The sequence below is a fragment of the Rousettus aegyptiacus genome, unplaced genomic scaffold (genome assembly GCF_014176215.1).
Source record: "Rousettus aegyptiacus isolate mRouAeg1 unplaced genomic scaffold, mRouAeg1.p scaffold_m13_p_4, whole genome shotgun sequence".
Classification (NCBI taxonomy): Eukaryota; Metazoa; Chordata; class Mammalia; order Chiroptera; family Pteropodidae; genus Rousettus; species Rousettus aegyptiacus.
The window spans coordinates 135,340,135-135,354,769 of NW_023416307.1; the positions used below are offsets into that span (position 1 = coordinate 135,340,135).

The 14,635-nt window shown below is 34.5% G+C and overlaps 1 protein-coding gene across 2 annotated transcripts in view; it reads left to right on the plus strand.

Annotated features, from left to right (window-relative positions):
- Window positions 1–14,635, plus strand: part of KCNH8 (potassium voltage-gated channel subfamily H member 8) — a 298,686-nt gene that overhangs the window by 156,903 nt on the left and 127,148 nt on the right. For both annotated transcript variants that reach the window (XM_036219525.1, XM_036219524.1), the window contains 2 exons: window positions 3,924–4,051; window positions 8,972–9,212. In XM_036219525.1, the coding sequence (XP_036075418.1) occupies window positions 3,924–4,051; window positions 8,972–9,212 (369 nt within the window). The remainder of the gene's footprint in view (window positions 1–3,923; window positions 4,052–8,971; window positions 9,213–14,635) is intronic.

Sequence of the window (14,635 nt, forward strand, 5' to 3'; positions counted from 1 at the left end):
CTTATTGTGGCCTCAAAGGCTCTAGGTGATCTCTCTGGTTTCTGCCTACCTTTTAGTTTCCTTTTTTTACTTCTGTTCCTCCCGTTCTCTATCTCCCAATCTCCTGAATTTCTTTGTTCTCCAAAAATACTGAGCTCCTTTCTGCCCAAGATTCTCCAACCTTTTATTTCTTCTGTCAGAAATATTTTTCCCTCTGCTGTTTCTCATCTTATCTTATTAACAACTATTTCTCCTTCATATTTTAATGCTGAATCATTCATTTTAAGTAATTGATGTCCCACACACACTCCAAGAGTTTGATCAGGTTCTCCTGTAAAATGGTCTAGTCTTGTTCTTTTTATGTTGCAAAATATTTTTACATTGAAAAATATAATGTAGATTATATATGCAAGATAAAAATATTATTACAAATTCCCATACACCCAAAATCCAGTTGAAGAAATAGAAATACTAATGTCATCTAGTAAGGCACATAGTGGTTCATCAAGAGACTATTTTTTTCGCTCTTATTTTTAAAAAAATTTATTTAGTTATTTTTTATGGTGACATTGGTTAACAAAATCCAATAAGTTTCAGCTGTACACTTTAACAATAAGGAAATATATATTTACACTGTGCATTTATCTCCCGTAGGTAGATTTGTTTCTGTCACCACATATTTGACCCCCTTTATATCATCTACCTCCCCTGACCTGCCTCTCTCCTACCCCCTGGTGAGATTATATTTTTCAATCTTTTTGTAGCTAGTTGTAGTCATGTAATTATGTGTACTTTTACTGCACACATATTTTCCTAAACAATATTATTTAGGGAAATGTTATTTAGTTTTTTGTTAAATGTTATTTAGTAAACAACATTATTTAGTTTTGCATATGCATGAATATTATAAAAATGTTACCATGTTGTCTGTGTTCTATCTCTTGCTTTTGTGCTTAATATTGTTTTTGAGATATTTCTATGCTAATATTTCATGCATTTGCTATTTACTTCCACCTAAGTCCAGATTAATGGAAATTTTAATATCTTATGTCATAACTATACCACGATATATGAATTCTTTCATTTACAGACATTTGACTGGTTTCTAGTTACACATGGACACACATGTATATTACATATATTTTTTGCATTTATGTATATGTATAAATTATAAATATTGCTGTCATAAATATTTTGTGCATATGTAATTTTTAAAATGAGTTGCTTCCTATTCTATTTGTAATTTTTTTTTTCATTCAGGAGTCACCAATTCAGACCATTTTATATTTATTCTTCTGTTTGGGAGATTTTAGATCACCTAAGTGGAAAAATTTTCAACCCCAGTCTTGCACGAGGGTTAAATTGTGACTAAAACTTTTTAATGAAAATTTTTTTGGCTACCATTTAGAGGCAAGACCAAGACAGAGACAGTTCTTTGACACTTTCCTTTGAGGCACTCTTTTTTAAGATCATAAAGTTGTTGTTTGATTTGGAAAAATCTTAACTATTAATTAGATTGCTCCATTGGGGAGGGAATTGGCTTATTGACTGTCAGAAACTTCTAATCTGGTCCACTTTATCATTACCATTGTAATTCCACATGGCATTTTGATACTGACTGATAACTGCTTAAGCAGCCTGCTGGTCTTTCCTACCACAGTCCTCTAGACATTGTCTTAAACCTCTGGCTGTTTTCAAATTTATTTATATTTAAAATTTATTTATCTTTAAAATTACATTTTTAGACACAACGTGTGAGTTCTATGCAGACCAAAAAGTAAACACATAGAGATGTGATCTTAACTTTTAATAATACAATGAAATGTGCTTTGTTTGGCCATGAGTTTCCAGAAGAGGCCCTCAGTGATGTTTACTTTGTTTTCTAATCTTTTTTTTTTTAGTGATTTAAGTCCATAGTAATATATTTTATTTTAAACTTTCTTTCAAAGTATGAAGCAAAGATGACCAATTAACAAAACATGTAACATCAGGTTAGACTTTTGTTGTGAATAAAATACCCTATTGTCTAAGACTTGGAGTCCAAGCTCAGATGGGCAGGACAATGATATGAATTAGTCCAGGTGACACTGGACCAAGCTGCTTTTTGAACACTGACTGAAGTCATTAAGGGACTGGCACTGTGTGCAGAAGGAGTAGGGATGTTAGACCTATCTGTCTCACATATTGGCTCTGCTCCTTATTAATTGCGTGATCATACGACGTGATATTAAACTTTCCAATTTTCTCGTCAGCAAATGGAGAATAATAATACTTATCTCGTGGAGTTTTTTTGAGGATTCATTGAAAGAATAAATACTGAGGATCTAGAACTGAACTTGGCACACAGTAGCCTTCAATAATAGTCATGGGGTTTCCCTAACATCGCAACCAAAGCAAATCATTTTTTTGAAGAGGAGGAATCAAAAAGTCTTCATAATACTATAAAGGTTTGATGATGAGGCATAGATAAAGAATAGTTTTTAATTTTTATATCTTGTAATCATTTCTTTACAGATACAATTTATTTAGAATTAAAATATATGTTGACCAAATGACCAAATAAAGACTAAATGTTTCTGAATGTCATATAATCTATTTATTTATTTATTTTGGACTATAACCCTTTTGAAAAAAACAGACTAGCAGATCATCACATAATTTTGCTGAAATACAGTCCAATTGGATTAAAGATTTTAAATGTTAAAAATAAAAAAGTAAAGACATAAAGATGTTGGTAAAAAAAATACATAGATTTTTTAAAAAATATTTTTGAGTGAAGACAGTTTGACTAATATCTAGACACCACAAGTGGATAGATTGATAAGTCTGACAACATAAAAGTTTTAAATGTTTATACTGTATAAATAAAATCTGAAGTCAAGTAACAAAATGGAAACACTGTCGGCAGCATATATGACAAGAAAATGGTGATTAGTATGCAAAGAGCTCTTACAAATAAGTAGAAAAGCACCAACTTAACTTCAAAATTGGCAAGAATATGAATAGATTTTATAAAAATAAATGCGAATAGACAATAAATATTTAAATGAATGCTCATCCAGATTCGTAACTTTTAAAGTGCAAATTCAAACAATAACATGACATTTTAAAGCTATAAAAATGTTAGGCAGTGCTCATTTTATATTTCATAATTTTATACATAATTGTGTGTGTGGTAAAGCAGGCACATCCATTCATTGTTGATGGGAATGTAAATTGCTAGAATGAAATTTGGAACGTGTGTACCCAAAATTTAAATGTACGTATTTACTCCCAGTAATTTATTTGCTGAATATGCTGGCACACCAATGCAGATCTATGTGATTAAGAATTTTCATTTCAGGATTGGTTACACAGTTCTTTTTAAATCCTGGATAAATTTAAACATGTGTAATAGGGACATAGTGAAATAAATAAGGTAAGTTATGTCTTTAACATGGTATGCTCTCCACTATTAAAAAGAATGTGTATATTTAGAATGATTTATAAGTTATTTTGATGGAAAAAGTAACATGTAAAGTTTTTGTTGTAAATTTTCACTTATGCATAGAAAAATCAATGTAAATGTGGATATAGGATGTATAGTCTATAATTTTCTAGAAAAATAAAGAAACATTGGGAGTAAAATTAGGGATATGAGTGTGGAATAGCAGGAAAGAAGGAGTAAGATTTTTTATTTAATGCTTTTCCAAACCTTTTGAAATTTTCTCTATGCTCATGTATGTTTTATTTTAATTAAAAAAATTAATACAGTTAATTTGATGATAAAAATATATAAGTTGCAGAGTACTAAAATTAAATTAAATGTCAGTAGACATTAGCAGATAATGTTAGGTGTTGAAAAGCAGGTACTATGTGCTCTTGAAAGAGAACTGTCAAAACTTGACTCTCTTGAAATGGAATGATGAATTCATTGGTGCTTAATGAGTTTTATTTCCCCCTAGACAAAGCCAAAGGAAGGTCAAGAGCAGGGACCCACTTTGACTCAGCCCGGAGACGGAGTCGAGCGGTCCTTTATCACATCTCTGGGCACCTGCAAAGAAGAGAAAAGAACAAATTGAAAATAAATAATGTAGGTGGTATGTGTGTACACTCTGAATGCTAGAGTTTCCCCTGGTGGCAATGTTTGATTCGTGAAAGAAAGGCTCCATTTACTCATTTATTGGCTTTCCTAGATTTTTTTTTCCACTTTGGCTTGTACTTTCCTATAAAGGACAAACTGGAAAAGGTCAGCAGTCATGAGGCATTTCTGTAATAAAAGTGCTTAATCATAGTGTTATCACAGCACAGAGATTAGAATATTATTGCAATCAGTACAATATGGTACTAGAGATGCTGTAAATGGAGAGACACTGGCTATATTTTATGAAAAAGATGATGCAGGACGTCGTATTACACATTCACAGTGTGTTGGTTAAAACTTCTCAAATTTAATTTTAGTGCCATCTATTTGCACTTTACCTAATTTCATTTAATGTTTTTATCCAGGGAGACCATGAACGAAAAATCAAAGTCATCACTCCACTTAAAAATTCACGTTTTATACAAAACACAGTTGGAAATTTCACACAGTGGAACATTGGATTTTAAATTACATGCCATATATTATACAATTTTGTAAAAAGTTGCAGTTGTAGTCAATTACAGTAGAGTTGCTTTCTGAAACCTGGTGCCTGTCAAAAGCCAAGGCAAATTACTGTGCCTATAAAAGGTGATTCTTCGCAGAGTTTTACATGAAACATCCTCCAGGATTTTACACTTAACTTCATAACAGGTTCTTAGTGCTTAGAGACTTCACTGAGAAATCCAGAATTATGTCTGTTTAGTTGTAGATATTCAAAGATAATTTTTCAAATGGCAGAATACTATTAATTTGCATTGTGGTGACTATCGGTGGCAGATATGAATACTCAGGGTCTAACAGCAGTGACATTAGAAAAAGTCATATTAAACAACCAGACCTCTTTTGGAATTGATCTAAGATCCAGAAGTTCTGTGAGTTAGGGACACAAATGAATTCTTTGGGATCTTATTTTTTACAAAGAAAGCTCAGGACTACCTAATTTGACATACAAATGCTTTGATAAAACTGAGTCACGCCTCAGGCATGCAAAGTATCTGCTTCTCTGATTGTAGTGAACAAGGAAAGGTACATGATCCCAGGTGAGGAGCGAGACCCGACATGGACGTGTTGAAAGCCTGGTTCCACTTCAGTGTGATTCCTCTCTGGAAGTCAGAACAAGCTGTTGATCCATTTGTGCTCCAGGACTATCAGCCATGCTGGTGCCATGCACTGCTGTTAAGAGCCACAAACTGCTTATTTTGTCTCAAATTAATATAAAGATTTTCTAGAAATATGTGGGCCTTAGTGTCACATGGCTTTCCTGAGAGTCCCAGGGTAGACTTAAAACATTGTGCGCCACTTGATCTATGGATCCTTCCAGTGGTTCCTATTTACATCTCCCTTCAGTTACCAAGTCAGCCTTAGTGACAGTAAACATTCTAGGAAGAAACAAAGGTAACCACATCTGGGCTCGATTCAATGCAACCAGCAAAGCACCTAAACAAATATTAGCCAGAGATTCTGAAATGCTGAAAGCTGACACTATCTTCTAGCCTTTAGTTGAGATTCATTTGAACACAGCAGGTATTATTGAGCTTTAAAATGCATTTGCTGAACATGCCATTTTCCCCTTTAGTTTCGACAAAGTGCAGAACAGTACTTAAAAATCTGATTTAAAAAAATCATAGTTCCTACTACTTATCTCATTTGCTAAACTGCCATTTATTTAAGAAGTACAAACATCAGGGTGGAGCCTTAAAATAATGCATAATAATTAAAGATGTCTAATCCCCACAGTGACCCTTAACAATTCAGGTAACTCTAATGTGGAATCAGGACTGTCCCTGTTCACTATCTCCTTTCAAGTAGAACAGAACGGAATGGCTAAGAGACTGCGGAAAGAGAGAGGAAGAAGAGAAAAAAATGATCTGGATAGTTTATTGGCTAAACAATTAATCTTTAGGGAGTTCTGGCTATATTCACACACATACACACACGCACACCAAAAAAGACTTCCTAAGATCTTTCTAGCTCTTTGCTGTTTACAGATTTCTTTTACATATATCATATTATTTGATTCTTACAGCAATGATGAAAAAGAACAACTTATTTGAGATATCAAAAGTAAAAGCAGCGGATATGGGACCCAGTTGTGAATCCTCTGACTCAAAGCTCCTACCTTGCTGCCTCTCTAACTCGGTTCCATGGACCAGGTATATGTGGTTCAACCATAGGCAGAGGACAGAGGAATTCAGTGGGCCAATAGCAAGGTTTCATCTGAATCAGGACGCAACACATTTTAGACATGACTCTTACTTTGCCTGGTTCACCTTGGAAAAGGTGTTTAATTTCTGCTTTCCTTGATTTGCTACGCTGTCTATTAAATAAATGATACTGGAATGATACAAGTGTCTCCAACACAAAGAAATGCAAAGAGAATGTGAGAACCTTGGGAATTTGGAAGGAGAGTGCTTTAAATGCCAGAATATCATCAGCAGGGTACTAGTGGAAATCAAAGGCATACACTGTGCTGCTGGGATTACTCCGTGTAGTGACAGTAGAAATATTTTCCTATCCGTTTGCTCATTCAGAAGTTAGCTTCAAAGAAATCTTTCAAAAATAGTTTAGGAAACAGTTACCTTAATTAGGCTTTGGCCTTAACCATTATGTTTCAATAATTGGTAGAATAGAGGTTAAATAGCTAGGACACAATCACTACTAAACAATATGGTTCAAAATTAATAAATAATATATAACAAAAAATGAGACTAGTTGGCTGTATTATTCTTTAAGCAAACTCCACATGATTCAGAGTTACAAATAATGTCTTTTTCTCCCCTACTTGCTAAAAGCATACTTTCCAATTATAGAAATTTTCTTTCATTCAAAATGGTTTTTTATAAAACTTTACAAATACTGTAGTGGGAGGAGAGGAGTGTCTATTTTTTCACTTGGGTGATTGTGTCAAGATATATGCAGGATTCGAGTTAAAAATTTTCCAGAATTTAAGTCTAATCTGATGTGTATTCTCAGTATCTTTTAAAATAATTTTAAAGAATACATTTTAAGTAGCCCTTAAAATGAAATAGTGAGGTTTATTTTATAGTGATTTATGGATGTAACTAATATATTGCTGACCTTTTGCATCAGCATCACTAGCATTGATTATAATAAACATAATCCAAGAAAATTTTTTACCCTTTGACTTTTCCCAACCCTTACTCCTAGAGCTGGCTTCTCCCTAAAATAAGGTAAAATTTTTATTTCTGAAACACAATAGGAAAAGACTTATTTGAATAGAAATTGAGTCCGTGTCTACTGGTAATGTCTTATTGCAGTAAGTATTTGAAAAAAATTATATTAGAACCCATCATTTCCTATTATAAGTAAAAATGTTTACCAACCTTGAAGGAATTAATACTTAGGGATCTTTTCTCCTACACACCAACTGAACCTTCAATGAGAAGCAGCATAGTTGTACTTGTTCACCTTTTTCCAGTTCTATGCCAAAATCCATCTTTGGAACTTGTTTCTAAAAACCAGAGAATGAGGCAAAGGAGGCAGAGCAAGTATCAGAGAATTAAATGGAACAGACGCGGTGAGAGATAGACATCAAAGAACAATCCGAAAGTAGCGGAGCAGTTCCTCACCATGAAATCCTGGCATTGCGAGGTTCCTGTGCGAGTCGAGTGAGAATATTAACAAGAAGTTAGATACATGTGTTGGGAGTGCCTATCAAGAAAACATGCAAGATAAGGGGTACCTTAATATTAAGGTGGACGAAACGTTTGGGTACTGGTAGTCACTACTAAAGAACCAAGTGTTCCTGATTGCTCTGAACCTTTCTTGATTCCACAAGTGCTTCAGGACTCCCTGAACATACCACATTAATTTTTTCTACCTTCAATGACTGAAATAAGAAAACACTGTGACCTGCAAGTAACATGTATTCTAGAACTTTTGACTGTTTTGTTCATTCAATTTAACTTTCAAATTTAAGTTTCCATTACCTATCTTGTATTTCTCATTAATTGAGGTCAAAGCAAGGTCTACAAGTATCTGGTCGTAGGCTTGTCAAATTTCCACACACTCTATTGTTGGGCCTCCCTTTGTCTCAGGGCACTAAGGAGAATTGTTCATCAATTTGGACTGCTTTCAAAGTGAAGTGCTTTTGCAGTTATGAAAATTTCAGCTATTCCGCATTTAATCAGCACGCAGTGAACATTGCCTTTCTCCTCCCATGACTTGAGTAGTAACTCTTAAGTGACTGTTTCTCATTAGCCATCTTAACAAGAGCTAGTTAGTGTCAGAATGAATCTATTTCAATCAAAATTATGAGATTTGGGTTCCCAACTTGAAATGTCACCAAAGACCACAATGCAAAAATGTGTTAGCACGACCTGTTTATGTTTTGAAAGAAATGTAAACAGCTATTTACAATAGAATGTTGATCATCTATCTCTATCCTTTATGGAAAAAAAATGGTACCTTTGCTGTCATTAGAAAAATTTCAGGTCAAATATATTCTTTAGTCAATGACTATCATCTCAAAACTATAAGTATATGAAATATCTCCATGACAATAAGAATATAAATATATCATTGTGCTCAGAACATGTGTAGGATTATACTTACAACTGTGGAAGTTTTTGGGTGACATTTTAGGTAATGATCTTTTTATTTTTAATGAACAAAGTCTGGATTACTCAACATTCATGACTAAATTGCATATTTCTGTTGCTTGTAACAAAGATCTCTGCTAGTTTTAGTATACGTCTCTACTTTCTGCATCACCGACTTCTAAAAGTCACTTGTAAAGTATACTGATATTGTATGTATGAATGATCCTCCTCACAGTACTGCGTTTAAGGCTGTGTGATTCTTGTTTTTAATGTATCTCCCTTCTCTTCTTTTTCTCTTTATTCACAGAATGTTTTTGTAGATAAACCAGCATTTCCGGAGTATAAAGTTTCTGATGCAAAAAGATCCAAATTTATACTTTTGCATTTTAGCACTTTTAAAGCTGGCTGGGACTGGCTTATTCTGTTGGCAACGTTTTATGTTGCCGTGACCGTACCTTACAACGTTTGCTTTATCGGCAATGATGACCTATCCACGACTCGGAGCACAACAGTCAGCGACATTGCAGTGGAGATTCTTTTTATCATAGGTAAGAACAAACGGCTGCTTTCCTAGAAGGTTTGCATAGGGGAAGTAAGTGTGTTCCAGATTTTTCTGACACAAATTTGAACTAAGATCCATTTACATGGGCCTGAGTCAGGCTCTGATGCAAATTTTGAAGAAGCACATATTTGGATGTTCAAAAACTGCTTCTTTCAGCTTTCTGTCTGTTCCTTTAATTCAAACTAATCTAAACTCATGTTCTGTGTTTCCATCCTTATTGTGCCAAAAATGGAGTTAAAAAGACTTAATGGCTGTTGTGTTTGTACTCTCACATCCGTCATGATCTTAACTGTGCAGAGTCAGAGATGGGGCCTGGCAAGAATCCATCATTGGTGTTCTGATAATGGTCCAGTGCTTGGCATGGTTTTCCATGCCCTTCCAAGCCTTTTCGACATGTTTCGACCTAAGAGACGTGGTTGCAGATGCAAAGGATTACATAAACCTTTCAGTAAATCAGGGGAAGCAATGAGTATCTGATTTTAACTGAAAAGGCCCCCAGGGATATTTACTAAGTGTATTCATCTCTAAAATATTAAGAAATTCAGGTGAAGCTGCATCTGCTCCACTCTTGTCAGCCTTTTCCCATATTCCTGTCTCTTAAATCTTCGTCTTGTTTAGACCAAAGCCTGCCCTTGCTTGCTCATTCCAAGGCAAATTCTAGATCTCTGTTAAGGCTGGACTGACTCTCTTTGGAGTTCCTTGTACCTTTCATTCATCCCTAGGGAGTTCTTTACCATCATTAGCAAGCTGATACCTACTTCTTTTACCTGGTCATCCTTATTATAAAGATGAGAGAAGGTTTGAAAAATATTTTCAAGCTGTTGGTTACTAAAGAAGTGAGAAATGGACCTTGAAAGTTCAGAGAAAAGGAAATAAATGAGGCCGATCAAAACCTTGTTTCAATGGTGGTGGTACTTTTTTCTCTGTGAAGTTAGTAAAGCTTTGGGGTCAGAGTGAGTTCTTTAACTGAATAAGCACATGTTTGCTCGCGATGAGTTTGTATGATCTTGGTGTGGCTTCAACATCACTATTAACATTGCATCTACCAGACATACCCCTCAGAGCTAGGTTACCACTCCTGCCCCCACCCCAAAAGTAGTAGTTGTAGTATGTTTAGGCCACTAGATGGCAATGTCGTCTAGTTGGGTAGCTTGGAAAGGCTACAAATTCAAGGAAATTTATCTTTAATTTTTTTTAACTTAAACTATTCATTATTGGAAAGGTGTAACCGTAAAGAGATATTAAATCACTGTTAAATGACAAATAACATCCTAGTTTGTAAAAGAATTTTAAATGAAAATCATTGTAGACAAATTGGGTTTGTCTATACCAATCCATTGTGATTTTATATCCTTTTGCTTTGCTAACTATGAATGTCTTCTTCCACCCACCCATGACACAAATAAATTAGCACTCTAAAAAAACTCCCTGTAACCTGGTCAATTTCTCAAGAACTTAGAAGTCATTTAAGATGTCTAAGCCTGAGCGTCTATTTAACAAATATTTCATATAATAATAATTACTATTATTATTTATTTAAAACTTGGTTGTAGGAATAAGGCTATATCTTGAACTTTCTTTTCCACTCTTCCTAGTTCTTAGATATTTGAAATTCTAAGGTCACTTCTGGTACTGCATGTTCATTGGCAGATGATGACGTGTTTACACGTCAAGCCAGGTAGTTGCTTGCTGCCCGGTCGTTGTCCCTAAATCTTTTGTGTTCTAATATGTTCCAGGAATCAAGATGTATCTCTAGGTAAATAATACAGTAGTCTTCCTTTATCCATGGTTTCACTTTCCATGGTTTCAGATATTTATGGTCAACTGCAGTCCAAAAATATTAAGAGGAAAATTCCAGAAATAAATAACTTGTAAGTTTTAAAATGGATGCCATTCTCAGTTGCATGGTGAAATCTTGAGCCATCCTACCCCATTCTTCCTTGGACATGAATCATCCCTTTGTCCAGCATATCTAGACCATGTACACTACCTGCCTGTTAGTCACTTAGTAGCCTTCTTGGTTATCGGATGGATTGTCATGGTATCACAGTGCTTATAATATCTCTTTTGGAGATTCACAATGAACTTTAGCATTATAAATCCTCCGAGACATTCAGTGATAAAGAAATCTGTTTAAGTGTGATTAATCCAGCCCCTTCTAAAGTTATTTTTAACCTCAGAACTCCTTCTTTTCCAAACCCCTTTGTAACATTACTTTGGGAAGACTTACTGAAATAAGTCTTGTGAATCTGGATAGATTCACAACAAAGTCTGTGAAGGTAATTACACTAGTTAAAATATAAATATAAATGATGCACTCGAATCTTTTCTAACTACTCTCTCCCTCTTAAAATAAATAGTTTGTAAGCCACATTAGTTCTTTATGACCAATAGGGCACTTTTGGTTTGGCTTTTAAAATTACTTTTAGTTTGCAAACCATCATGTATAACTTAGCTGCAGATTCAAAGCCTTACAGAAACTTGATATGAGATGACCTCCTGGTGATTTATCAAATCCAATCTTTCCTCCTCTTAGGCGGGAAACTGAGCCTTAGTGACATACTCAAGCCCATAACTAACTGATAACAGACTCAAATCTCCTGGTTGTTGCATCAGTTTTCTTAAGAGTTTATTATCAATATAATTCCATTTTCTGAAAAATTCCACTCGACTTACCTCCCTGTATTTAAAGCAACAAGGCAGAAAATGAGAGAAAGAAGTGCCAACTTCCTTTTTTTACTTCCATGAATTTAGAAATAAATTGTTTGAATCTCTAAAATCTCAGGGCTAAAAAAAACCTGTAGCATACCCGTAGGTTCAACAGTAGCTTCCCATATTTCTTTGCTAAAAAACTCAAAGGATGCAGTTTTATCCAGGCAGTAGTATGCCCAAACCTGGAGAATGAATTATGAGTATTCTGTCAGTGGTAATCCCCTTTCCTTTAGCCAGTTTCAGGTGCAGAGTAAGTGTGTGACCAGTTCTGTCAAATAGGATATAAAAAGATTGTTTCAAAGAGATTCTTGGAAATCATTTTTCCCCTGAAAAGAGAAGAGAGACCTGTGAGGGAGAAATATTTGTCTCTCTGGTTTTTTCTTCCTCTGGGATGTGTGAATGGGACAATACATTGTGTGTAACTACTGCAGACATCCTTAATCATTAAGGGAGGCATAGAAAAGAAGATGTGGATAGCAGAGCAGAAAGTTGAGATATTGTACCTTTAGACTCTTTGCCGGGTGACATAATAATGTTCCTATTATTGGAGCCACTGCTAATTGAATATTCTGTTACTGATAGCTGTATCATTCTAAAAATATATTTTTTAAATTGCTGCTATAGCATCTGTGACCCCTTGCACTGGATCACTTCATAAGTCTTAAGATGTATCCTTTCTGAACAAATAGAATACTCTTTCTTCTGTCCTGTCATTCTACTCTGAGGCCATGTAGGAAGTGGTTTGCACATTCTTTTTATCTGCTGTTAGAACCACAAAAACTTCGAATCATAAGCTTTGCCATAAAGCTGTAGCTCTGATTGATTTGGTATCTCTAAGAGCTCCTTAGAAAACTAATAGTCAAAGGAAATTTGGTGTGCAATTGTACTTCTTCTTTACTATATTTACCTTAGTCATAAAAGGACAGTTGAAAGTCGTGTGGGATAAAGGGCAGTCAGACATCGTGTGGACCATCCTGTTCAGGATCGCATGTCTAGCATGCTTGCCCACTACCCACTAGCAGTGCTCCCCAATTATTATGACAATCCCAAACACCCATACATGTTCAAAAGGTATTTCTAAGGTTATGCTCTGTGTTGATTTAGGTAGCTCGCATTCATTTGTTCTCAATTGGCACAGTGTCACAGGTAGAAAACATTCTAGAAATATATGAATTAGACTTTAATTCATTAATCAGCACTACTATCATTTGGTGTTTATTTAGTGCTCTTAGATTACAGTTTACATATTTACAAGTGATTTTAACCCAACCAAGGAACAGAATTCCTGTAAGTGGAATATTTCTTATGAACATATATCTAAATTCTTATCATTTCTGATTATTTTATTTCTTTCTCCTTTTGCTTATGATGTTTTATTATCCAGTGCTTTTTTTTTCACTTACACGTCACCAAATTCTGCTATTTCAGAATCCTTATTTCTTTATATCATTTAATTTTTATTATAACTTTATGACATAATTAAGGCAGGTATATCCATTTATACATAGAAGGGAAAGGAGGAAAAACAGGACACAATTTATCTACGATCTAGCTAATTACTAACCAAGCTAGGACTACAACCCTAAACCCATTTGTAAAATGGGCAAAATAGTAGCATTATTGCAAGGATTTAATGAGGTAATTTTATTAAGAAGTTCGTTCACTGTTTAATCAATAGTAATGAATATTGTAAATAAAGTTACCAAACCCAGATTTCTTTAGTTTGTTTGACTATCTGCTATTTTCAGAAAATCAGCCTTTTTTAGTATATACTGAAAATCCAGCTAATCCTGGGAATGAAGTAGATTAAAACATTCCACATCCCTTATCTTTCAGGAATACAAATGTCTGAGGACTCATTTACCACTTAAAGGATTTGAGTCTTTTATAGCTATGTCTACAGTCTTGGCTAAGCATTCTCTTAAAAAATCTGAAAGAAGATCTCTTAAATACAATCATCTTACATTTACCTAAGTCCTGCATCCTTTATGTGCAATGCTTTGGGATCTGCCGTGCATTGAATGGTCCCAAACAATATTCTAGGCAATTATTCCAGTGTCTTCTCCCATCTCATTTTCCATCGCAACTTTTAGGAACAAGGAAGTAAACTGATTTACATTTCATCTCCTCCTCCTTTTTCCCTCCTAGCTCTAACAAGGACTAAAAGGCGCAACTGGGCTTCCAGTAACATAGTCTAGAAGAATGTCATTAGCTGAAGGTTTAATCATCAGCTTTAGAGGAACTGAGATTTGTCCCTATTCAACAACTTCACAATTTTCCTGAATCTGTGTTTAATTTCTAATAGTATTTTTAAATACATGTTTGTTTTGTAAAGCCTCTTCCCAAATCCCTTCTTTCTTGTGCATGATCTTTATAAATATGTCTGTTCCTATTTCATGTAGAACTGAGGAGTCATGCTCATAAACCATTTGATTGCAGTTCATTAACTCTCTAGTAGAAATTCAAGGCTCGAAAGAGGTACTTCCTTTCATCATTCTTGGGTGTCTCTTTATGTCAGGGTAAAATATATAAATATCAGTGAAAACTGAAAGATTATAGGCATTTTATTGTACAAGTGATCCCCAATTTATAATTTAGTCATTTTCCTGAAAAGCTCAAATAGGTATGTCATTTTCCCCCATAGTTAAATGACTGAAAATAAAGATACAGACTTGGATATTGGAGAGAAAGACTTCT